This window comes from Mauremys reevesii, linkage group 3 (assembly GCF_016161935.1).
Source record: "Mauremys reevesii isolate NIE-2019 linkage group 3, ASM1616193v1, whole genome shotgun sequence".
Lineage (NCBI taxonomy): Eukaryota > Metazoa > Chordata > Testudines > Geoemydidae > Mauremys > Mauremys reevesii.
Genome location: NC_052625.1, coordinates 41,887,586 through 41,912,370, shown reverse-complemented (window position 1 = coordinate 41,912,370; position 24,785 = coordinate 41,887,586). Strand labels below are relative to the sequence as shown.

Here is a 24,785-nt window from a genome sequence, read left to right as displayed (position 1 = left end):
GATGCCCAGATAAAAAACCCCAATTCCAGCCAAGACTTCTCACCTTGTCAAGGCTGATTCCCCACTCTGGCACGTCGAGTGCAGAAGGTGGGGGCCTGCAAGGATTTTTAAAAATTAATACTGGCCACTCCAGGCTTGTATTAAACTCCCAACGTTACAGCTTTTTTCTGACCTTGGCTTATTAAACGCTGCCACCACCCAAATGCAAAACCCCTTTTTGGAACCCAGGAATTCCTTCCTGTGGGGTACCCTCAAGCCCTTTCACCGCCCCTCTCCGGGGAAGAACTGAGAAAGAAAACAAAGGAAATTGCTGTTGCCACCAGCAAATTAGAGAACATGCGCAAACCTCTTAGGACATCAAAAATCCAATCCCGTTCTTAAAAAAGGTAAATGTTATTAAAAACAAAAAGAAAGAAAATACATCTGGAACTTAGGCTTTTGCTAGATTTAAAACCACTTACAAAATTTAAACATCAAGAATAACCTTCTTCAGGTCCAGCTTAAAGGTTACAAGCAAAACAAAAAGCATTTGGGGTTAGCACAGACAAGTCCACAAGCCAATAAAAAATAAAAGAAATAACCCTAATTGCGTCTTCCTAGACCTTCCTGATCTACTTACACATTTGGGGGTTCCAAATAAGTAGTTCTAGGTATGATCTGATTACCTATGATCATATCTGACTTAAAGCTTCTCATAGCATAACTGCTCCCTGTTCCCCTCTTCCCCAGAGAACCACAACAGAAACAAAGGGCAATCTTTTCCCCCATTTTAAAAATGGGCCTTCCCATTGGCTCTTTTGGTCAGGTTCCCCACTCCCTTTCCTTTACCTGGGGGACTTTTTTAACTCTTTACAGGTAAAGCAAGCAGAGAACACCCACCAAGAGGGACTTATAGCTGTCTGGCTGGGTGTCCATAAACGGGAGCTATCCCCCCTCTCCTTGCTTCATTTATCACACCTGTCTACCGTCCCCCAGAGCGCCCCTTCCCATTTACACATACTCACCACCTGAAACCCGTGAACTACACTAGAGTTGATGGAAAACTGTTTTGCTGTCTCACAAAACTTTTTTTATTGTGGAACAAGAATTTCTGACATCAGGATGAAAGAGAGACATTTTGAAGTTTTTTGTGAAAAGCTAAAGAGACTCCCACCCACCTCAGAACAGCCAACAGCCTGGGGGTCGGGGCACTCACCTGGGTAGTAGGAAATGCAGGTTCAAATCCCTGCTCTGCCTAATTCAGATTCAAGACCCGAGTCTCCCATATCCCTGGTGAGTTCCCCATCCTCCGAGCTATTCTGGGATGTGTCTCTTACTCTAGGTTTGAGCAGAAGTTCTACTCCAAACCTGGAAACCTCTCGCGACAAAAGTTCTGTCACAAGTGGAACCTTCCCGTGAAAAGTTTAGACAAACTGGCATTTTCTGATGAAAAACCATTTCATTGAAAAATTCCCAACTAGCTATAATCCTCATGTCCTCTAATTCTCCCCCAGCCAAAGTCCTCATTCTTTTAGTTACCCCAGGTGGACATCCACCAGCCAGATTCAAAACTTATTTTATTAAGAGTCTGTAAATACTTAAGTAAAGTCTATTAAGGCCTAAAATGTGCACAGAAAGGAGAAATTTGCATGTGGTACTTCAAACATCCATTTTGTAAGAAAGTGGTTGGTACATGAACCTATAAAGTTTGGGAGTTGCTGATTTAGACTCCAGATTGTCCAGATTTGGCCCCTTGTAAGGACAACCTATACCTATGAACTTTGCTTTCGGCCCATATCTAAGCAGGACATTTTTAACAGGGTCCATAATACGTCAGCTACTCCAACACCATTCCTTTAAAATACACACCACTCTTAGTCCATCTGAGTTAAGGTTGTGACCCTATATTTCTCCTCAAAGGCCTCTAATTACAGCTTTCAAATGTCTAATGATTAACTTTTTTATTTTAAAACTATAAAATATTTTTATAAACTTTTTTGCAATCTCACATCATAATTGATCACACATAAAGATCTCTGGGCCAAGCCCTTCAGCATTGCTGCTTTGCATCATGCAACCAGCATAATCTGGCCCTAAAAGTGGTTTAGCAAGCCCAAGCCTAATGGTGATTCAGCAGTGGCAGCGAGGCTCATAGGAGCGATTATGCAACAGGTCCTTATAGTTGCAGCAGAGTAAAGAGGATGGCAGGATGTCCATGTACTATGTTGATCCTTCCCTGCATGTTCATCCATTAATGGCTATGGCAGTCCTGCCTGAGTTAGAGCAGCCCGCATGTTGTTCTAACGCAGAACAGAGGGAATGGCAATACACAGTGCAGCCCCAGAAACAGGGAAGCACACAGGAGAAATGTAAGATGCCTTTACATCCCATCCCCGGACCTGCATCTAGTGCATTTTGACCACAGGTGAGGAACTCCCACAACTAAGTATTAAAGGCAAACTGAAAGGTTTGTTTATGTCTTATTCTGGTCCAGGAACCAGGGTTCTGTGATTCTCCTGCAGCAGTTTATTATGGCTCTGACAACAGCAAGGGACTGAGAGTCAGGAGATAGAGGGTCTATTCTTGACCCTGCCACTGATTCCCTATCGCCTTGGGCAAGTCGCTTAGACTCCCTGTGCCTTGGTTTCCCCATCTATAAAACGAGTCTAATGATACTTATGTTCCTTTGTAAAGCACTTGAAGATGTCAGATCAAAAAGCTATATACATGCTAAGTATCACTGTCATCATTAACACCTGCACAGTGCAGGGAGCTGCACTGTTCACAATGCTTCAAGAGTCAGTGACACTTATTAGAAGCGATGTCCATTATTTTTTTATATCTGTACAACAAGAACAGGAGTTGCTGAGTCCTGCAAAAAGCAGCAAGAAAGACCCCTGGCAAAGGTAGGTGAGTACTGCTTATTAACTATTAATAATAATAGATGATGATGATGATGATGATAATGATAATAATAAATAATAATGAGAAGAGAGGTGGACCGAGGGTGGTAAGAAAACAGTTCCTTATTTTTGAAATACAATGTTAGCAACTCTAGGAAAAGTGATCTATTAACTCAAGTAACTGATTTTCACAACTAAACACACTTTAACACAAAAGAGATCATTGTAAAGTTTACTCTTATTAGGGATGTGGGGTCTTAAATTATCTGGGGTTTGTTCATTTTAAGAGCATTTCAGTTCCCCTTTAAGTGTAGGCCACAATAGAAAATGGAATCTAGATATGTTGAGAGTCCTGCCTAGATTTTACAAGTCAAGGCTGAGAACCTGCTCTGAAAGTTTCCCTACAAATGCATTTATCCACAAGACAAGACAGGAATCCATGCAGATCTGCTCCAGCTAGTACACTCAGGAGACATCTGTTGTAAAGTTACATTGCAAATTGACATTTACTTGCTTGTTTTGACTGGGGCCTGGCCTACGCTACACAGTTAGGTGACATAAGACAGATTACCTTGACCTAATTAGGTCAGTGTCTAAACGACAGCTTTGTCCTGCCAATATAGGCGCCTTACTACACCGACATAATAATTCCACTCCACAAAAGGCACAGGGCTTATGTTGGTGTAGTTAGGGCAACTCAGTGTCTGTGTGGACGCTGTTACCTACATCAACTGTTAGTTCTCCTGTCAATTTCACGGCTCTGATTGACAAGAAAGGCAGGCAGCTAGAGCCCAGCTACATCCTGCTTCCCTGGAGAGCTGGGGAGCAGGAGCCCGGCTCCCGGCTGAGAACCAGGGCAAGAAGCCCAGACAGCTTCCCCCCTTTCCCTTCCCAGCTCCTGGCATGGAACGAGGAACTGGGGGCAGCCCGCCTGGAGCCCAGGAGGCAGCCAGGCTCCCAGCAGGGAGCTGGAAGTGGAGCTGAGAGACTGGGCTCTCAGCTCCCCACACTGCCCTTCTTAGGTCAGTGGAAGCGCTCCAAGGAGCACAGTGTGGATATGCACCACTGCAGTAACTACTGCGGTGGCTGTAAATAGACCTAGTATAGGTAGACTTAAGTTTTTAGTGTAGACATACCCTGGGTCTCAGAACACCAGATACAGAAAGAAACAAAATGCCAGATAGCCCAGTCCCTTTTCAAATCAGCTTTTTCCCCATCACATTATATGTTTGTTCCAAATTGAAAAAGCCAAATGTCCCTCAACCTGATCCTTCTTCCTTCCATCATCATAATTTTGATTGCCTTAGAGCCTGCACAGCAATGTCCCGCTTTGTAATAAATTCCCCAACTCAGAAATACCAGAATGCGTCACAGAGACCAGGTGGGCGAGGTAATATCTTTTTATTGGACCAACTTCATTTGGTGAGCGTGTAAGCTCAGAGGCTTGGCTCTGAGCTCTTCTTCAGACCTGGGAAACGTAGTCAGTGTCACAGCTAAATACAAGGTGGAACATATCGTGTAGTACAAATAGTTAACATATTTCAAGGGACCGTTCAAGATGAAGTGGCCTGTTTCCCTGCTACCCTACCTCCGCCTTCCTCTCCTCTTTATGACTGGAGGGGTGTTAAAGGGCCTCTTCACTGTCCATAATCCCTTGAAATATGTGTTAACTACTTACCCTAAGCAATCTCTTCCACCTTGTATTTAGCTGTGACACTGTTCCCCTTGTATTTAGCTCAAGAAGAGCTCTGCGTAGCTTAAAAGCTTGTCTCTCTCACCAACAGAAATTAGTCCAATAAAAAAATATTACCTCACCCACCTTGTCTCTCTCATTTCCTGGGGCTGTTACAGCTACAACACCACTGCACAGAGAATGCATCATGTCAGTTCCAACTTAAGGTACATGCAACAATGCTAGTAACAGATTATGGCCTTATCTACCCTGCAGAGTTTTTTTCGCGAAAAGGGAGCTTTCAGTGACAAAACAGAGGTGTACACACTGCAATGCCACTTCTGGCAAAACTCCTCAATTTCAGCGACAAAATAAAACCACTTCAATGAGAGAGACAGGGCTTTTTACGCAAAACTTTTGCTGCCAAAGTGCCATGTAGACACCACGCTTGATTTTATTGCTGTAATTGGCCTCCAGAAGGTGTCCCACAATGCCCATCCTGACCGCTCTGGTCAGCAGTTCCAACTCCACTGCCCTGTAGCCAGGCAAGCAACTGTCCACCCCTCCTCCCTGAAAGCCCTGGGAATTTTAGAAATTCCACTTTGTTTGCTCAGCATGGAGAGCTCACGTCACATCTCCCCAGCTGACAATGGTGGCTCCAGGCAGAAAATCCTCTCCTGCTTAGATCAACGTGGAGCTGCTGGTTCTGCTCAGTATCTGGGGAGAGGAGGCTGTGCAGGCCTCCCAGCTGCACTCTAGCCATAGGAATTTCGATACCTACTGGCAGATTTCTCAAAGCTTGTGAGAAAAAGGCTATGATCAGGACATGCTGCAGTGCAGAGAAAAGATCAGGCAGGCGTACCAAAAAGCAAGGGAGGCAAACTGTCACTCCAGTGCTGTCCTAGACCTGCCATTTTCATAAGGAGTTGGACACTATCCTCAGCGACAACCCCACCTCCACCACCAAGAGCTCCATGGATATTTCAGCAGGGCTGGAGCCGGTGGAACGTGGACCTAACCCAGAGGACTAAATCATTGACGAAGAGGTGGAGGCAGACAATGACGTACAGCCCACAGCAGGGTCACCTGGTGGTGCGTCCAGTCAGGGGCTGTTCTCCACTCTGGAGGTGTCCAGCCAGTCTTGGCAGTCACACTCTGGCAAGCAAGAAGCAGGAGAGGAGACCCTGGTAAGTGGTTTTGCTTTGTGAAGTACAGAGGTGGGTTGAGGCCATAGAAGTGTAGAAGGTTGGCTGTGTTTCTATGTGCTGGGCATTTTTCCGTGCAGCTAAGCAGTATGGCAGAACAGGGTGTTGATGCACACCGAGATTTCATGGGAATCCTCCAGAGATCTCTAGGAAACTTTTCTGGACGTACTCGCCAATCCTCTGCCAAAGGTTCCTTGGCAGAGCTGCTTTGCTCCTTTACCCATTGAAGGACACTTTCCTGCACCATTCTGCAATCACTTGTGCAGGGACCAAAACAGCACACAGGTGGGAAGCATAGGGATTGGGGTAGAAGCCACAAGTGTGTAGTAGATGCACCATTGCTTCCTTGCTTTCTCTCAGGAGTGAGATATCTGCTACAATGACCCGCCGTCTGTGGAAAAGGGTAGGAAAATTTAGAATATTGTCCCTTGACCCTTTCATACTGTTTTTCCCCCGATTTAGAATGCCCTCTGCTGCAGAGTAAACTCACCATGCTTGGAGTGTTCCCTGGCATGTGTGCTTGTCAAGTGAGAAAGTGATTGGTATGTTCGTAGAGGTGTATTTTACTATACTGTTTCAATGTTGTGTGTGTACTTAACAATCATGCATCTGTGCATCATTCCTGGCTCTTCTGCAGATGTGCCCTTCAGAGGCACCCCCTACACACCGGCAGAGCACCTCCACCTGATAAGAAAGGAGATGGAGAAAGGAAGACATGTTCCAGATCATGCAATGCTCAGATGCAGAAAACAGGGAACACAGGCAATGGAGGAAAATCAAGGCAGGACAGAAACGAAAATGAGACCTACTCTAGGGATGCAACGGAGAGGATGATTAAAGTTATGGAGAAGCAAACTGACATGCTACAATCCCTCATAACCCTCCAGAGTAAACAGATGCCTGCCTGCTCTCCCCTTCAGCATATTCAGAACTCTTTCCCATGCTTTCCCCAAACACCATCCACAAATTGCTTTCCCCTGTCTGGGACTTCTCGCTTTCCCGTTCACTCCACCCCCACAGACACCTTTTCAAATGAGAGCTGGACTTGCACACAGTTCTGAAAGTTAGCCCTCCCCGGTACCAACTCTCCCACTAGCAATTTTGTGTGTGTGTGTGTGTGGGGGGGGGGGTTGTAGTTTTTTGTGCAATAAAAGCAAAGTTTTTTGAATGATCAGAACTTTATTTGATTCCAGCAAACTGTGATAGCACATGGCAGCAAAAACAAGCAAGCAGTGAAATCATTTGCTTACACTGAATCCCAGGCCACAAAAATCACAAGTGCTCCCTAGCAAAACTCAATTTCATTAAGCATTGTAGTCCAGAGCATAGAAACATACATTACTGATTCTCATCTTCAAAGTGTTGCCTGAAAGCTTCCCAGATTTGAATTGCTCCCCGCTGTGTCCTCTCATAGCCCTGGTATCTGGCTGCTCAAAAGCCACAGCCAGGTGTTCTGCCTCAGCAGTCCACCCGAGCAAACTTTTCACCCTTGTCTTCACAAATATTGGGCAACGTGCAACATACGGCAACAACCATAGGAATATTATCCTCATTAAGGTCTAACCTGCCATAAAGGCATCATGAGCACGCCTTTCATCTACCAAACGCGCATTGCAAGGGTACCCTGCACCTATTCAACCTACTGTTGAACCCTTCTTAGTGCTATCTAGGTTTCCCATGTACGGCTTCATGAGCCATGGCATTAAGGGGTATGCCAGGTCTTCCAGGATCACTATGTGCATTTCTACATCCCCTACTGTAATCTTCTGGTCTGGAAAGAAAGCCCACACTTGCAGCATTCTGTACAGGCTAGTGTTCCTAAGTATACATGTGTCATCACCTTTTCAGACCACCCCACACTGATGTCAGTGAAACGCCTGCAGTGGTCCACAAGCGCCTGCAACACCATGGAGAAGTACTCCTTCCTATTAATGTACTCCGTCACAAGGTAGTCCGGTGCCAAAATTGGAACATATGTGCCATCTGTCGGCCCTCCACAGTTAGGGAAACCCATTTCTGCAAAGCCATCGGCTATTTCACATATATTACCAAGAGTCACGGTCCTTCGTAGCAGGCTGCTATTAATGGCCCTGCACCCTTGTGTTAATGCAGCCCCAACAGTCGACTTCCCAATGCCAAACTGATTTGTGACCAGCCAGTAGCAGTTTGGAGTCAACAGCTTCCACACTGCGATTGCCATGCCCTTCTCCACCGAAAGGGTAGCTCTCATTTGGGCATCCCTGCACCACAGGCAAGCTCAGCACCCGGTTCCAGGAAGGGGGCTTTTCTCATCCAAAAGTTCTGCAGCCACTGCTCGTCATCCCAGACCTGCATAATGATGCTGTCCCACCACTCGTTGCTAGGTTCCCGAGTCCAAAAGCAGCAATCTACCGTGTGCAGCTGCTCCGTGAATGCCAAAAGGAATCTAATGTTGCTCCTATTGATGTCAGACAGCACGTCACACAACTGTGAATCCCACTGAGTTCAGAACTTTACGATTAACTGCACAGCAATTCGCAATGTGTTACTGACACCCAGTAGAGCATTTGACTGCGATGCGGGATCCATTCTTTCAGTCACCGTTGGTGGGGCAAGCAGAAAACAAGGGACATTGAAAAATGCCGCAAACTGAAGATGGAAGAACATGGACTCCTGGGATGGAAAGCAATGCATCATGGGACATTGAGCCCTGACCCATGATGCGCTGCAATCCACTCTTCCTTTCCACAAGATCCAGCGGTAGAAGGTGGAGAGCTGAACTGTGGGGTAGCTACCCGCAATGTTTTGCTCTAGCTGTCGATGCTACTGCCCCAAGTGTGGACGCGTTCTGCCAACAGAGGAAGACAGCATGAACAGGCAATAATTTTCTTTTAAGCGTTTTTTGATCGTCGACAAAACTTTTGGTGAAAAATCCCTGCTGGTGTAGAATTGGCCTTGAACAATAAAAGCAGTGGTGCTGCAGGGTCATCTTTTAAAACGTTGTTATTAAAGGGTGTTTTCTTGACTGTGTAACGAGTTCTGGGTAGAGAGGGAAAGTGACTGACTGTACATTTAATGCCTCATCCAAACCTTAAAGAAAAGAAAAGAAGAAGAAGAAGAGTAGGTTCTATTCTGAAAGGGAGACTTTGTGGGTTCAGACTGATTTGGACTGTTTTCTAAACCAGTTTTCACAATAAGCAAGGACCTACAGTCAGTGCTAACTGAAAATTACTTTGGACCAGATCCAATTTAAAACAGTTGAGAAGTAGTTCCATTGAAGTTAATGGAATTAAGCCAATTAATAACCAACTAAAGATCTGTCCGTTTATGTCCAGAGATTTGCAAAAGGAGGAAAAAATATCCAGTAAACTTCGTTTTGGAGCTACAGGTTTGTTTGTTTTTAAATAAAGGACAACTCTCCTTATTCTGCCCTGCAGAATGAGTCCATGCAGAAACTCACTGTTGTATAATTTTATGCATACTACTAAATAAATATAAGAGGGTTTCATTGCTCTGTGAGCAAGTACAAAAATACTAGTAATACAAATCATTTATCATCAGAATAATAATAGGAAGTGGGAAAGCTGTGTTTTCTCCACAAATTTAGCTGGGCTAAGTCTCAAGCAGGATTCTTTTTTCTGTCCGAAATTTATGATGAAAGAACAGAACTGAATTCTGAGAGGCCTACATGCTTCTCGCTTCTAGACTAATCTCATAAATCAGAGGGGAAAATGAGAATAGTGGAAATGACCCAGCATAGGTGACATGTTTCTTGAATTTTACACACACATCAAACCAAAAGGAAAAACCATCATGAATCTTCGTACTTCGAAACATGGAACATTAGCAAGAGACAGGACCTGATCCAGCAAGGCACAAACCTACCTCAGCTTCCTGTGGCATCAGCAGGGGATGGGGAATACACCACCTCACTGGCTCAGGCCCTAAGAAGCAATGCTTTTCGGTATGTTTATATGCACACATTACAATAACTTACGTAGCTAATATAAGGCCTGATCAAATGCCCATTGAAGTCAATGGAAAGACTTAATGGAGTTCAAAGGGCTTTAGATTGGGCCTTTAGTTGCTCTTGGACACACTAATACACATATCAGTAGCTTTCACCAGTCCTCCCCTCTTCTCTCAACAAAAGGAATAAGTGCAAATTACAAATTAAATCAGTTACAATATGTAAAAGCTCACTACCACAGCAGACTCATCCAATGCCCACAGAAAAGAAATCCAAAGCCAGCAAAGAAGCACAACAAACAGGTTTTTAAAAAGCAGAATGCTGTGACTGTGTGAGATCATGAAACACATCCAAATTACTATCAGTGCTAACGGCACATTCAAACAGGGTTTGGGTTCGTTTGTTTTTTCTTTTTACATACCAGTTGAGGATATCTGATCATCACAGAGTTCTCATTCACCTAACAAGCTGGCGGAAATGCTGAAAAGAGTAGAAAGCAGTAGATAGATAGCAATATTTTAGCAACATTTATAAAAGAACTGAAAGCAACTAAAGGAGAAGATTACAAGGCTTGTTTGTTTTCATCAGTCAACAGTTTTTTTCACTTTCAGAAATTACATGCAGTTTTGCTAATGGTAGGTGCTGTTTTCAATAAGGTCTCTCAAACAGATCTGGATAATTAAAACAAAAAAAAGAAAAAAAGGAGAGACTGCTGTTTGTATATAAGAGATCTGATAGTATGTGGCATGCATTGCAACAATGTGGTAGCCACCTTGAAAACACATATTATGTCAGTTCACATTTTAAAACTTGGCGAGGTTGTATTAACTATTTTATGTAGGTCACTCAAAGTTTGTGCGTATATGTTGTTTCCTTCCTTCTAAAGAAAACCATTGGCCCCCAATTCAGCAAAGTACTCAAACATGCACTTAATTTAAACTTTAATTGCATTGCTGAATCAGGGCCACTATTACTACAACATTCCTTACCCACTCTAATATTTCCTAACTTCTTTTTGTAAATCAGTCAAGTTTACAATGTATGGACTAAGATTCTGTAATACCTATGCAGATGTATATTTTAAACTAGATGGGCCTTACTGTTGGAATTTTTAAAAAAGTGTTCAGCATATCTTAACTCTGCTGCCACTAAAATAGGGGTTCTCAAACTGGGGGTCGGGACCCCTCAGGGGGTCACAAGGTCATTACATGGGAGGTTGCGAGCTGTCAACCTCCACCCCAAACCCTGCTTGCCTCCAGCATTTATAATGCAGTTAAATATATTAAACAGTGTGTTTAATTTATTGGGGGGTCGCACTCAGAGGCTTGCGATGTGAAAGGGGTCACCAGTACAAAAGTTTGAGACCCACTGCACTAAAATGAGTGGCAAGACTCCCTCTGACTTAAGTGGGAGCAAAGTGCAGCCAGTGCTGAGCGCTTTTGAAAATCCTAGCCTAAATATGTAACTACTTCTAAGATACATTTACAACCTATTACCTTTGATAACAAATGCTTCAGTCACCAGGCGCAGATGGTACAAAGGTTCATTTTCTATGGAGATGTCATCAATTCTTGCTCTGGCATACATGCTGACTGCATCCCTGTAGGATCCCTCCACATAATGGAGCTTCCCAAGGATCAACACTGCTTCAGTCATATATTTAGGCTGGAAAAATAAAGATTTTTCTGTGGTGAGATATGTGGAGAGCAAAACAGCATTACCTCAGAGAAAACTGTGTTAGACATAAGCAAAAAAAAAAAAAAATCAAGAAAATCTGTTAGGAATGGTCTAGGTATACTTGGTCCTGCCTCAGCACAGGGGGCTGGCCCTGATGACCTCTGGAGGTCCCTTTCAGCATTACATTTCTAGTCTCAATACTGCTAGCTTCCCCTGTATTTAACTCTCAAAAGCTAGGCGTGGAACACAGTTGGCAGACAAAGACTCCAGTCTTAGGCTCATGCTTTTAAGTCTGAGATCAGTGAGTAATAAAATTCAAAAACTGCTCTGAAGCCCTTTTCTGGAACCTACAACACGGGGGCACCAGAGTTGATACCCTCACATGGATCTGGTAGAGCTATTCTATTGCACTAGCAGTTGTGGACGGCATATAGAACTGGGACAGTGTCACTGATTTTACACAGGATTTGTTTCTATTTTTCCTAGTGGGGCACTGCTCCACCTGCCCTGTGGCAAGCCCACTACAGGGATACCCCCGTGACTCCTAATGAGTCCCAAATGAGGTTTCCTCTTTTCAAATTAAAGAACAGGAACCCATTTCCAGCCTTCTTTCCGTACCCCAGCTGGCATGACACAGGAAACAGTGCAGCCCCAGAGTCACAGTAACTCTGCCTCCTGCAGCCCCCCTGGGCAGACAGGGCCAGGGATATGCATGCCTGATGGGGGAATGTGAGGAGCTAATTTGTTTATGCTCCTCACTCCCCAAGCAGCTCTGGACCACAGTGAATGCAGGGCCCCTCTGTGCCCCACTACAGTGTGCACATACTAACAATAAGGACAGGCAAGTCTAATACACAGTCAGTTTATGTGGCCTATTGGAAATGTAAGTGCCCTGCAAAAGAACAGTAATTGGTTTGCGATCTCCATTGTGCCTCTGATGTATAAACAAGGCCCAGAAGGTCTGAAGGTTTTGTTTCTTTGTTTTGTTTTTAACTTCTTGGGTTTTAACATTGAAATTTAAGTCTTGTCTCCCCATTTTCCTCAGAAAGGTTCTGTGGATGAACAGAGAACTAACAGGATGATGACGTTGCACGTACCAAGGCAGTGAAACCTAAATAACTAATAAGAGGGAAAGCACCAGTCGCTTTTGAAAATCTTTGCCCAAATACCTAAAAATACATTGAAATAAATGCAAAATGAGAGCCTTCTGCAACATTCACAAGATCAGGCCCTTAAATAGACTGTAGCAAGTCCAGGATTTCAGACTAGTGTTATTTTCAATTCTTCAAAGCAAGTTATATAAGCATGATGTGTCCAATAATGTAGCAAATTCCTACCCTTTCAGCCAACTCATTTCAAATGATTGCCAGAAAAAAAAATTATGTGTATCAGTAAATGACCATATCATTTACTTTAGTACTCCTAAAATGGGATTCTTCCAACTGAAGATACCGCAAAGAGATAATGAATGGTACATTAATGACATTGTTAAGGAGCACAGAACAGGTGGCCACAGATAAATGATGCAGATGTTTTGTATTTCTGTCTAAAAAATATACCACAGTAGCATCAACAAGATAACAATCTGCATCTACTGAGAGTACTTACTAGTAATTTTCCTCTGTTTAGAATACCGGTCAAATACTTTTTGGCTTCACTCATTTTTGGCTCATTCTTTTCCATTAATGGAATGGAGTCCTTTATTTTGGCAAGGTTTTCCTTTAAACACTGCTCCAGAAGGGCCTCTGCAAGCAGCAGATTCCCATAGTCCACTGAAAGAGACAGATGAAGGAATAAGAGAAGTCAGATAGTGCTGTATTCTCATCTATTTTAGGATAGAAAAACAAACAGAGAATCTTGTCCAACTGTATAATATTCCCCCTTATCTAAGTAGTTCAAATGTAAGTACAAGAAGACGATATATTCTTCTGCTTATTGGAAATGTTAGTTTCCTACCAAAAAAAGAAGGGATGGAAAAAAGGCCAAAAAAAATTCCACTTTCATCTGAAGATATCGTTATAAGTGTGGGCATTTACTTCGGTAGCAGACATCGCTATATTGCCATCACTAATTCAGCTGTTCAAAATTTCCACTGTGAACCCCTGTTTTCAAGGGCTAATAATTTAGGCCAAAATTCAGCATAACATCTAAATACATGCTTAACTTTACATATGTACAAGCATGTATTATATGTGTAAGTGCTTTGCTAAATCAGGACCCTGGCTGTAGAAAATTGGTTGAGATCTGTATGCCAAGTTTCAGATATGTAAAAAAATAAAATAAATAAAAAAAAATTGTAAACATAAAATAAAAAAAGCAGACAAAAACAAAAAATCCCACCAAATCCCACAGTTAAACTAAAGGCAAGTTTGGAGCTTGATTCTACAAAATAATTAGGGCAAGCATAACTCTTATTACCATGTGTAAGAGCCCATCCTATGAACAGTTACACACATGAATAATTTACAAATAGTCTTAGTAGCTTCATTCAGCGTGACTGTTCATATGTGTCAAGTGTCTCACATGCCACAGTGTTTGCAGAATAAAGAAATCATTGAGATTACTCAGAAGTAAACGTTAATGTTAGTAAGAACACTTTAATATTTAAGGGTCAAGCCTTTAGATTGTTCACACATAAATCAAAGGTCCAAGCCTGCAATTGCACGTGCACTTAAAATTCCAAATCTAGGGAATTTTCAATGCACAGAGAATGCAGGAACAAATTTTTTTATTGTTAATTAATATTTACAAGACAATTCTTAAACATTAATAGTATTACAGATATGATATTTTTGCTACACAGAAACATAGTTAGAAAGCAATCTGGCATTAACGCCGAGATGTCTTGGGTGTTTTGTTTTGTTTTTTTACAAAGCACATTCAGTTGCTTTCTTAATTTGTGAATGCATTTACTGCATCTGCAAATGGCCAATTAGATACACAACTGCCCATTTGTGCACGCACAATTACCTAATTTGTTTGAACAATCACAGTAAATACTTTTAGATATTAGGGTCGCAATTGCATTCACATTTTTAATAAACAGGTCCTAATAATCAGAGTGATTTAGCATGCTCACAGATTATATTTTGCCCTGCTGTGTAATAAGACTTCACATCACTACACGTTATCATTTTACATTCAGTGAAGTCCCTACATCACTTTATAAAACCACAGAAATATATAAACAAACAAAAAAGTACACAGTAAATAAAATTATATATACACACGCACACGGTACTTGTAAGCAAAAACTGCCACAGTATTTTACAAAAATTCCATCCTGACACTGTAGTTTATAAAAACACTACAGAGGCATGATATTAGAATTTTTTTCTTTACAGAACCTTTTTCACACTTCAGGGACACTCCCTTGTTACCATATGACCATTGAAAAGTGCTGTATCTCTGGCACCTATTCATTCTTTAGTCAGAGAAATGAAACTAGAGATTTTCTCTTTCATAACTACCAAGTGACAATGACTTGGCAGGAGACAGTTTTTAAACTGATCAAACTTGACATTATCCCTTTAAGTAAAAAATAATACATTAAAAAAAAATCTTACCACTGATTCTGGCCCTGACACCTGCAATCAGAGCCGCATGGTGAACCCTTGTGCCTGTGCAAAAGCCCCAGTGAAATTAGTGCAGCTCCACATAGGCCCGAAGGTCCGCACCACAGATTGAACTGCGGGGCTGGAGCCTGTAGTCTTACTAATTCTACATCCAAACAAAATATATTTGTAAAAAGTTGCAGCTGTGAAAACAAGCCCAAATACATCAAACAATTTCCCTGCTCAAAAAGGCACTGCCTTTGAAGAACTCTATGGCCCCATCCTGCAAACACTTTTGCATGCGAGCAACTTTACTCACACAAATAGTCCCATCAACTTCAACAGTGGTACCAGTACACTCACATGAATTAAGTCACAGGATCAGGTCCTTTTCATTTTGTTTCTTAAAAGTAATTTTTAGCAAGAGAGTCTATATCATTTACTTATCTTTACAAATTCCAAAATCTTTGTCTATCATGGTGTTAATAAGGTAGCCCAGCACTCCACCCATGAACAATTTTATAACAAAGCAGTGTATGCTGCCAATGGGATGAAAACATTGGCAGGAAATAGATAATAAAAATATATTGGCTATTTATAACTTACACTACCTTGAATGCTTTGGTTGGGGTGGAGGGCATCAGTACATCGTAACAACACATGGTACATTTAAATAAGAGCGCATCCTCTACAAACATAAGAAATAAAATGATCTAAGAGGCTAAGGAAAAGAGGGAGAAAAATACAACATCTACAGTGGTCACACTTTCATAGATTTTTTTTCAGATGTGGTGGAATGAGATGGATTTCAGGGGTCGAGTCCTCCACAGTTTAGACCCCGTCACAACAGAGACCAGATCAACTATCTATTTAAGAATAGATGGCAGGTAGTATTTGAGCCCAGATAACTAGCAGGCTGAGGATCGAGGAAGAGATCTCAGATATATAGATTTTGCCTTAACTCTTACAAGGTTGGTATCAAAGAACAATGAGCATAAAAATCACTTTGGCCCCGAACTTGCAAACACACACACACACGGGGGGTGGGGTGAGGCGGCAGGAGGTGAGTGGCGAGCCAGCAGCAGGGTGAAGAGGTGGGCAGGGGGGTCTGGCTGTGAGCGGGAGAGTGAGGAGGTGAGCGGTGAGCCACCAGCGAGCGGGGAGTTCTCACGGCGGGCAGAGGGGTGTCTCTGGCTGGAGAGTGAGGAGGCAAGCAGCAGGCTGGGGGTGAGGAGAGATACAGGAGGCGAGCGGCGGGTGAGGGGGTTAGGAGGTGAGAGGCAGGCGCATAGGCAGCGGATGGAGCTCCCCTTTCTGTTAGGTCCAGTAAAGAATAGAGATAACTGTGCATGATATTTATTATTGAGTCTGAAAAAAAAAAAAACCCCAAACCTTACATAAATAAATTACAATGATTATATATTATATATATATATATATATATATATATATATATATATATATAAAACTTTATTAACTTTAGGAAAAAACTTAATAATTTTAGAAAAAAGTGTAAGTGCGGCCACTAAAAACTTTGTTGCGAGAACCCCTGGTCTAAAGTGTGGCCAAGATAAACATAGCCACACAATCTTTCCAAATGCTAGAGAGCAGTTTGCAGATGAGTTCATTCTGGATATTCTCTAAGGTTCTGGGTGAGCAAATCTTAACAGGATGTGTGTTCAAACAAAATGAATCATCCTAGCTGTCACTAGTCTCCTCCCCACTTAGATATGCAGCATGAAAAAAGAAGGGGGCAAATCTGTAATTTACAAGGTATATGCTTGCTGAGTTAGAACCATAAAACCAATTTCTGCCCTGAGCTATACCACTGAAAGCCCACTAATTCCATCAGTGGGACACAGGAATAAATGAGGGCTGAATTTTGCCATGAGTTTTGTTTACTTTTTTTTTTAATTATTATTTCCCTTAAGATTGCAGGCTAGTCTCTTTCTTGCAGGTTCACATTTTGGGTCTCTGTGCTCCTCCTGTTGTCAAGTACCAGGACCAGCATTACAAAGACATGTGAATCATTGTAATTGCATGACTACATACACAGTCACCCACTCTTCTGGGAGTATTTTTCCTCTTTCCACTTTTTCAGACAGTCTGCCCTGCTCAAGAGTGAGATCCTTAGCACATCCTCTAGCACAGAGGTGGGCAAACTATGGTCCGCGGGCCACATCCGGCCCACGGGACTGTCCTGCCTGGCCCCAGAGCTCCTGCCCGGGAAGGCCAGCCCCCGGCCTCTCCCATGCTCTCCCCTTTCCCCCACAGCCTCAGATTGCCACGCTGCCAGCGCTCTGGTCCGCCACTCCTGCTGGGCAGCGTGCGGGGCCGGTGCAAAGATATTTCGCGCCCTAGGCGAAACTTCTACCTTGCGCCCTCCCCCGTCCCCGAGGCCCCGCCCTGAGGCACCCCCACCCCCGCGGAAGCTCCCTCCCTCTGCCCTGAGGCGCCCCCCATGCAGCAGCTCTGCCCTGAGGCACCCCCCCGCACCCCAGCTCACCCCTGCTCCACCTCCACCCCGAGCACGCTGTCGCCGCTTCACTTCTCCCGCCTCCCAGGCTTGCAGCGCCAATCAGCTTAGGCGCCACAAGCCAGGGAGGCGGGAGAAGTGAAGCGGCCATGGTGTGCTCAGAGAGGAGGCGGGGCAGGGGGGAGCTGGGGCGGGGAGTTCCCCTGCGTGCTGCCCCCCGCCTTACTTGCTGCAGACAGCCCTCCCCGCGCCTCCCTGCCCCAGCTCCTTCCGCCTAAATGCCAGCGGTGACAGGGGCAGCCGAAGATCCGGCCGCCGCAGTCACTGCCGAAGAAAATGCCGCCCCCCAAATCCCAGCGCCCTAGGCCTAGGTCGCCTAATAGGTTGCACCAGCCCTGGCAGCGTGGCTGCGAGCTCCTGCTGCTGAGTGGCATAGTAAGGGAGTGGGGATTGGATAAGGAGCAGGGGGTTCCGGGAGGCAGTCAGGAGACAGGGAGCGGTTGGATGGGGCGGAGGTTGGGGGGGAGGCAGTCAGGGAATGGAGAACGGGGGGTTGGATAGGTGGTGGGGTCCCGGGAGGTGGTTAGGGAACAAGGGGGGGGGGAGTTGAGTGGGTCAGGGGTTCCGAGGGGGGCGAGAAGTGGGAGGGGGCAGATAGGAAGCAGGGACCAGGGTGTTTGGGGAGGCACAGCCTTCCGTACCTGACCCTCCAGACAGTTTTGCAACCCCAATGTGGCCCTGGGGCCAAAAAGTTTGCCCACCCCTGCTCTAGCATTTCCTTCTATAGGAAGAGTAAACACTTCAGAAGAGATCAGGCCAGCTGCTCAAACCACCCCTATTCAACCTCTTTGGAGCAGAAACTTCATTTATTATATGTTAGTACAGCACCTAGTACAACAAGGCCCAACTTGGTTGTGGCTTTAAGGCACTACCGCAATATATATGTTTTGCTCTAGTTTTTAAAACTAAGTGGATCTCCACTTCTCCGCTTGCAAGGGACAGATCTTGACTCAGCCAAAGCTGCAAATGAGCTACTCTCCAATGCCCAATTTACCCATTTCTTGATCAAACCAGCTAAATACGCTGGAGAGGTGGGGGTTCCTGGCAAAAAAAGGGTGGTTACAGACACAAGACACAGTTTTGCAGTCTGGCTACCCCTAGAGATTCCCTTAGATCACATTCTGCAAACAGGAGACAAACTCCACACACGTAGGCTAACGTGGGCGAAAATCCCACAAACCCCATTGCTATCAGCACGCCGGTGGTGAGCCCCACAGGGATCGGGCACGTTTCAGTGGCTGCGGAAAGGACAGTCAGTGCTCGGGGCTGGCGAGCGTTTACACAGGAGCAATGCAGCGTTCAAACAGCTAGGGAAGGCTGGCTACACAGCTGTGCACTGCACGCCTGCTCGGGCGGCTGGGCTCGGCAGGGATTAGCAGCGCCCCTGGCTCCAGGGCTGCCCCGGCCGGGAGATTCCCTGTGCACGGGCAGCTTGGGGCCAGGCGGGGATCCCGCTCAGCCTCACTCACCGGAGTCCTGCGCGTCCGCGGCCCCTTTCCGCGGGGGGCTGGCCGCTGGCGGCAGCAGCTGCCTCCCCAGCTCGGGCAGCCTGTCCCACTGACACTCCGCCCGGCACCTCTCGATCTCCCCCTCCAGCTTCAGGTAAGAATGGGAGCCCTTCGCAGCCATTTTCGCCTGGGTGTCTCCGGTACAACAAGAGGGAAGTCCCAGGCTGGCAGTGCCTGGGGAACAGCCGGGCTCCCCTCCCTGCCTTGAGCATGTGCAGAGAGCTCCGCGTGCATCTTGGGAAGTGAAGTTCTAGCTGCAACCCTGCAAGCCTCCGCTGAACCAGCGCCGCGGAGTTCCCACTGCGGGGAAATACCCTCCCTTGAAAGCTCCCGGGTATTGCCTAGGAACAGCTCCCCGGTCAGCACCCCTTTCCTTCCCTGCTCTGTCTGCTTTCTGTTACTATTTGCTAACCACCCTACCAGGGTGTTCCCCACTTCACTCACTTAGCACTTGGAACATAGCAAGCGCTAGGGCTTATTATTATTTAACTCGGAGGCTGGCTCCTCTTCCTTCCCTTTTCTTCCTCAAGTAAATCCCTGGACTCAAGAAAGGAGTGTGTGATAAAGGAGGAGTGAGCAGTGCTGAGAGAACAACAGCCCTCTGAGGGTCAATATCCTGAAATAGCTAGGCATCTCTATAGTAATGAGGCAACTGAAGCAAAGAGAAGTGAATAAAAATATTGCTTTGCACTTCTACTGTGCTTTCCATCCGAGGATTTCAGTGTGTTTTACAAACATCAATTTATTAAAGGCTGGCAACATCCCTGTGAGGTAAGTATGATATCAGAAACAGAGACAACAAGATTAGGTGGCTTGTTCCTGATTGCACATCAAGGGTAATGGCAGGGCACAGAATCCATCTCTCTCAACTTGCAGAGCTCTGCTTTGCTTGCTAGACCCTAAGCCTTCCTACCAAAACTCATCCATCAGACTGAGATGAATTCTTTTTATTTCCTTTCATTGGTAATTCCTACTTGAAATCTTTGCATCCCTAATAGTAACCATTTTAAATGCATCAGCTATCATCCAAAGCAAGCGTTACGTTATATAAAAACGTAATGCTGCTGCTGCTGCTAAATGCATCCATCTTCTAGAAATCTAGTGCACGATCTAAACTGTTTGTCTTCTCTATTGGGCAGATTGTGTCCTCTCCTGTGCTTTTTATGATGCCAACCACACTGATTGTACCCAGTGTACCATAAATGAAACAATAAGAAATGTTTCACTTTTTCATTCACCTAAGTGCTTAAATTTCATTCCTGCTAGGGAAGGAGACAGTGTCAGAACAAAGCTTTTGTGTGTTCTGCAGGACTAGAAAAGAAATGCGCGCACGCACACACACATCGATTTTTCACATTTCTTTTCCCCATGTTAAGTTCTCCTCACACCTTCTATGGGTCATCTCGATTTTCACTTCAAAGTTTTTTTTTCTCCTGCTGACGATAGCTCATCTCAATTGATTGGACTCTTACAGTTGGTATGCGTACTACCACCTTTTCATGTTCTCTGTATGTATAAATATCTCCTGTCTGTGTGTCCCATTCCATGCATCCGATGAAGTGGGCTGTAGCCCACGAAAGCTTATGCTGAAATAAATTTGTTAGTCTCTAAGGTGCCACAAGTACTCCTGTTCTTTTTGCGGATACAGACTAACACGGCTGCTACTCTGAAACCAGGAATTATACAGTTTGCACCCAGATTTGTTACACCTGACAGAACTACCCCCACAACAAACATGGCTGCCTCAACTTCTCATTTTCTGGCAGTTAAAACCAAACATTTAAAATCCAACCGTATTTTAAAAAGCACTGTATCTGTTGATTAACTACTTCAGTATAATAATGAGTACTTTCTGTTCTCCCAGTAATGTGTGTGTTCTGAACTAAAAAATCTTAAACTCTTGAGATCTATTTCACTCCGGAAGTGGTTATTAACTTGAAAACAGGAAGCACCCGTAATGTACTAGTACTGAAAAGTTTAAACATTAGAACCGTTAGACAATTTAACAATGGGGGAAAAGAGAGGTAGAAAGAGAATGGATAGAAGGAACAGAGTGGACAGAAATATTTTCTAGAAGATATTGCTAGCCACAAAATATTACATAGGGGTCCCTAAAGGAACTTACTGATTTCATAAATTGTGATGAACCAAAAGGAAACAAAACAGCGTGTCATTTTTGGAACCCAAAATCGTCTCAGTCTTGCTGTACAAAGAAGGAAATACCTATGGTGTGGAATATCTCTGGGCACACAAGATGAAATGTACTGTCTTTTAATACCTTCTCAGACTCCTACATATGTACTAGGTAAGATATTTTCAGATGTATAGAATGTTGCATTGAGCATTTAACTTGTTTACAAAAAATTAGGATAGCAAGTCTGGCAGAGCTTAAATGTTGAATGAGCATCTGTACCAAATCTCTAACCCTCTTAGGGTTCACCCATCACTAAGGGGTCTTAATGGTCATCCAGATTTACAATGTCATTCCAAGGGAAACTGATTTCAGTGGTTCTTCCAAAAATTAAGGAACTTTCCTGTCAAGAACAAGTTCATCAAGAGTGGTGCTATTGTGATGCTGGTAGACCAGGTGCTAGCTCATATGAAGGTCCCCATGTCTCCATTGAACAACTGACATATACATAGCTGGAATTAGTCTGACTAAGCTGTGTGTTAGTATTGTTAAAACAGGTATTAGAATTCTAATAATGTGTTTAGTGTTCAGACTTTATGCAATGCTTGTATGTTGCTGCATGTATTAATCTCACTTAACATTAATCTCAGGCCTTGGCTACATTGGCGCTTTACAGCGGTGCAAGTTTCTCGCTCAGGGGTGTGAAAAAAACACCACCCTGAGCGCTGCAAGATACGGCTCCCAGCGCTGCAAGCTAATCCCCACGGGGAGGTGGAGTACGTGCAGCGCTGGGAGAGCTCTCTCCCAGCGCTGGCGCTGCGACCACACTCACGCTTCAAAGCGCTGCCGCGGCAGTGCTTTGATGTTTCGAGTGTAGCCAAGCCCTCACATTATAAGGTAATATTTCAGCATTTGCATTGTAAACCTCTAGATCGCCTCTCAGGAGAGAGACATTAACTAGTATAAAGTGCTGATCTCCTACAGAAGGTGTTACTTCCTAGCTGACAAGGAAAGTCTATCGACAATAGATGGACTAGAGTGGAACATTAAAGAGGACAAAAAACTTTGTTGTTTACTCTCTCCTGCCCCAAAACATGAAGATGAGTCTTGCAAGTGAATTCCTCCCATCAGCTGAGTTTGCAGCTTAAAACAGAAGGGGAAAGATGGACTAAAACCCCCTAACAAGGAGGAAATGTATCTTTATGCTGCTTGGACTCAGGACAACAGGAATCATAGAATAGAATCATAGAATATCAGGGTTGGAAGGGACCTCAGGAGGTCATCTAGTCCAACCCCCTGCTCAAAGCAGGGCCAAGCCCCAATTAAATCATCCCAGCCAGGGGTTGGTCAAGCCTGACCTTAAAAACCTCTAAGGAAGGAGATTCCTCCACCTCCCCAGGTAACCCATTCCAATGTTTCACCACCCTCCTAATGAAAAAGTTTTTCCTAATATCCACCCTAAACCTTTGCCACTTCAACTTGAGACCATTACTCCTTGTTCTGTCATCTACTACCACTGAGAACAGCCAAGCTCCATCCTCTTTGGAACCCCCTTTCTGGTAGTTGAAAGCAGTTATCAAATCCCCCTCATTCTTCTCTTCTGCAGACTAAACAATCCCAGTTCCCACAGCCTCTCCTCATAAGTCATGTGCTCCAAACCCCAATCATTTTTGTTGCCTCTGCTGGACTATTTCCAATTTTTCCACATCCTTCTTGTAGTGTGTAGTGTACTGGACACTGTATTCCAGATGAGGCCTCACCAGTGTCAAATACAGGGGAATAATCACAACCCTCAATCTGCTGGCAATGCCCCTACTTATGCCATTAGCCTTCTTGGCGACAAGGGCACACAGTCGACTCATATCCAGCTTCTCATCCACTGTAACCCCTAGGTCCTTTTCTGCAGAACTGATGCCTAGCTGCTCAGTCCCTAGTCTGTAGCAGTGCATGGGATTCTTCCATCCTAAGTGCAGGACTCTGCACTTGTCCTTGTTGAACCTCATCAATTTCTTTTGGCCCAATCCTCCAATTTGTCTAGGTCCCTCTGTATCCTATCCCTACCCTCCAGCGTATCTACCACTCCTCCCAGTTTAGTGTCATCTGCAAACTTGCTGAGAGTGCAGTCCACACCATCCTCCACATCATTAATGAATTACTAGTCATAAACAAAAGATCCCCAGTGCTTAGCCTGGGTTAGCCCTGAAGTGCTTGCTTATCATAGAAACTTACATTACTTTGGAAGTTTAAGATTGTAATTCATTTCTGTATGTATGTTTACCTGCTTATCCTTGTAAAAACTCTCTTATTTCATTTTCCTATATATCTTTACATAGTCTATTATAGGATTGGCTACAAGCATTGTCTTTGGTGTGAGAACTAAAATGCAACTGACCTGGGGTAAGTGACTGATCATTTAAGACTGGGAGTAACCTGAATATTGCTGTGATCCTTGGTAAGGGGCCATCTATCACAAAGGTAGGCTTACTTGGGTGGCAAGACAAATCAGAGTACCCCGGCAGACTGTCTGTGACTACATGTTAAGGCTATTATAGTGCCAGAGGAGTTACACTTAATAATTGGTTGGTGAAATCTAAGTATAGCAATCAAAACCAGTTTAGGGTTTGGGCCCTTTTTCCTAAGTCTGCCCTGAGGTTGGCACTAATACACTTGAGACACTGCAGGACAGCTTGGTAGCTATACTTTTAAACTGGTCTTTCCTTCATTACTATATCTGGGTCATAAAGGAGAATTAGTCAATAAAGTTAGTCTAATAACTAACAGAAAACAATGTGATGAATGCTTACAAAAGCAAAAAGACTTAACAGACTTCTTGAGAGAGTCAAGATTTCTAAAAGAAACAGGGAGTGGACCGGTACAATGTAAACAAAAGGGAACACAAGAGAGATGATGTGACAATGCATATAAAGAACATTATGTTACTGATAAAAAAAAAGCAAAGAACATGGGGGATCACATCTGAAGCAATCAAACTAGTGTGCTCCAGAAACATGATAAACACAACCATCATCTGTAATGTGAAGGGTGAGGAGCTTCTAGAACCAATGACAAAAAAACAAGCCCCCACATACAAACACGCACACAGAGTATGAGGGAGAAAAAAATCTACGCTAGAGATGAAAAAAATCCCCAAAACAGTGGTACTCCAACCTTCACCCACAAACCAAACCCACTTGTTGTGACAGGACAAACTGTCCATTCAGTAGATTATGCAGATGTTCAAACTATGGCTGTATATGGCCTGCTGGGCATGGCAGAGCTCTGCAGGCTTGGTACCCCCTTGCTGGGGCTGGGATGTAAATGGTCACCCCTCTCCATTCCAACGTGCCTTGCCCAGCACTGCAATGGTTACCAAGCAGCGCCTGCCCACACAACTGGAACAAACGCTGTGTTCTTATTTTATGGGTGTTGCAATGGCATTTTTCAAACTGGGCCGTGTCACCAGTGTGACAAGCAGAGCTGGGCTTCTACCACTCTAGGCTTCCTGAAGACTCAGGCAGCCGCTGGGCCAGGCTGGCCTGGGACACCTTGGGGGGGACGGGGACTCACAACCAGCCCTGCTGGCAGAGTGGCCCAAGAGGGCTCAGGACACGTCAGTGGCCAGGGCCAAAGGACAGGTGGCTCCCACAGGAGCATCCCCACCCCCCGCCTCG

The 24,785-nt window shown here is 44.4% G+C and overlaps 1 protein-coding gene across 3 annotated transcripts in view; it reads right to left on the bottom strand.

Moving 5' to 3' along the window:
- Nucleotides 1-19,104, bottom strand: part of TTC7A (tetratricopeptide repeat domain 7A) — a 282,224-nt gene extending 263,120 nt beyond the window's left edge. For 2 of the 3 annotated variants that reach the window (XM_039529567.1, XM_039529569.1), the window contains exons 1-3: nucleotides 18,945-19,104; nucleotides 12,994-13,157; nucleotides 11,205-11,373 (exon numbers count right to left, since the gene is read on the bottom strand). In XM_039529567.1, the coding sequence (XP_039385501.1) occupies nucleotides 11,205-11,373; nucleotides 12,994-13,157; nucleotides 18,945-19,104 (493 nt within the window). Of the gene's footprint in view, nucleotides 1-11,204; nucleotides 11,374-12,993; nucleotides 13,158-15,550; nucleotides 15,628-18,944 lie in introns of all 3 variants that reach the window. The other variant, XM_039529568.1, reaches the window with a different exon arrangement.
- Nucleotides 19,105-24,785: the final 5,681 nt, after the last annotated feature.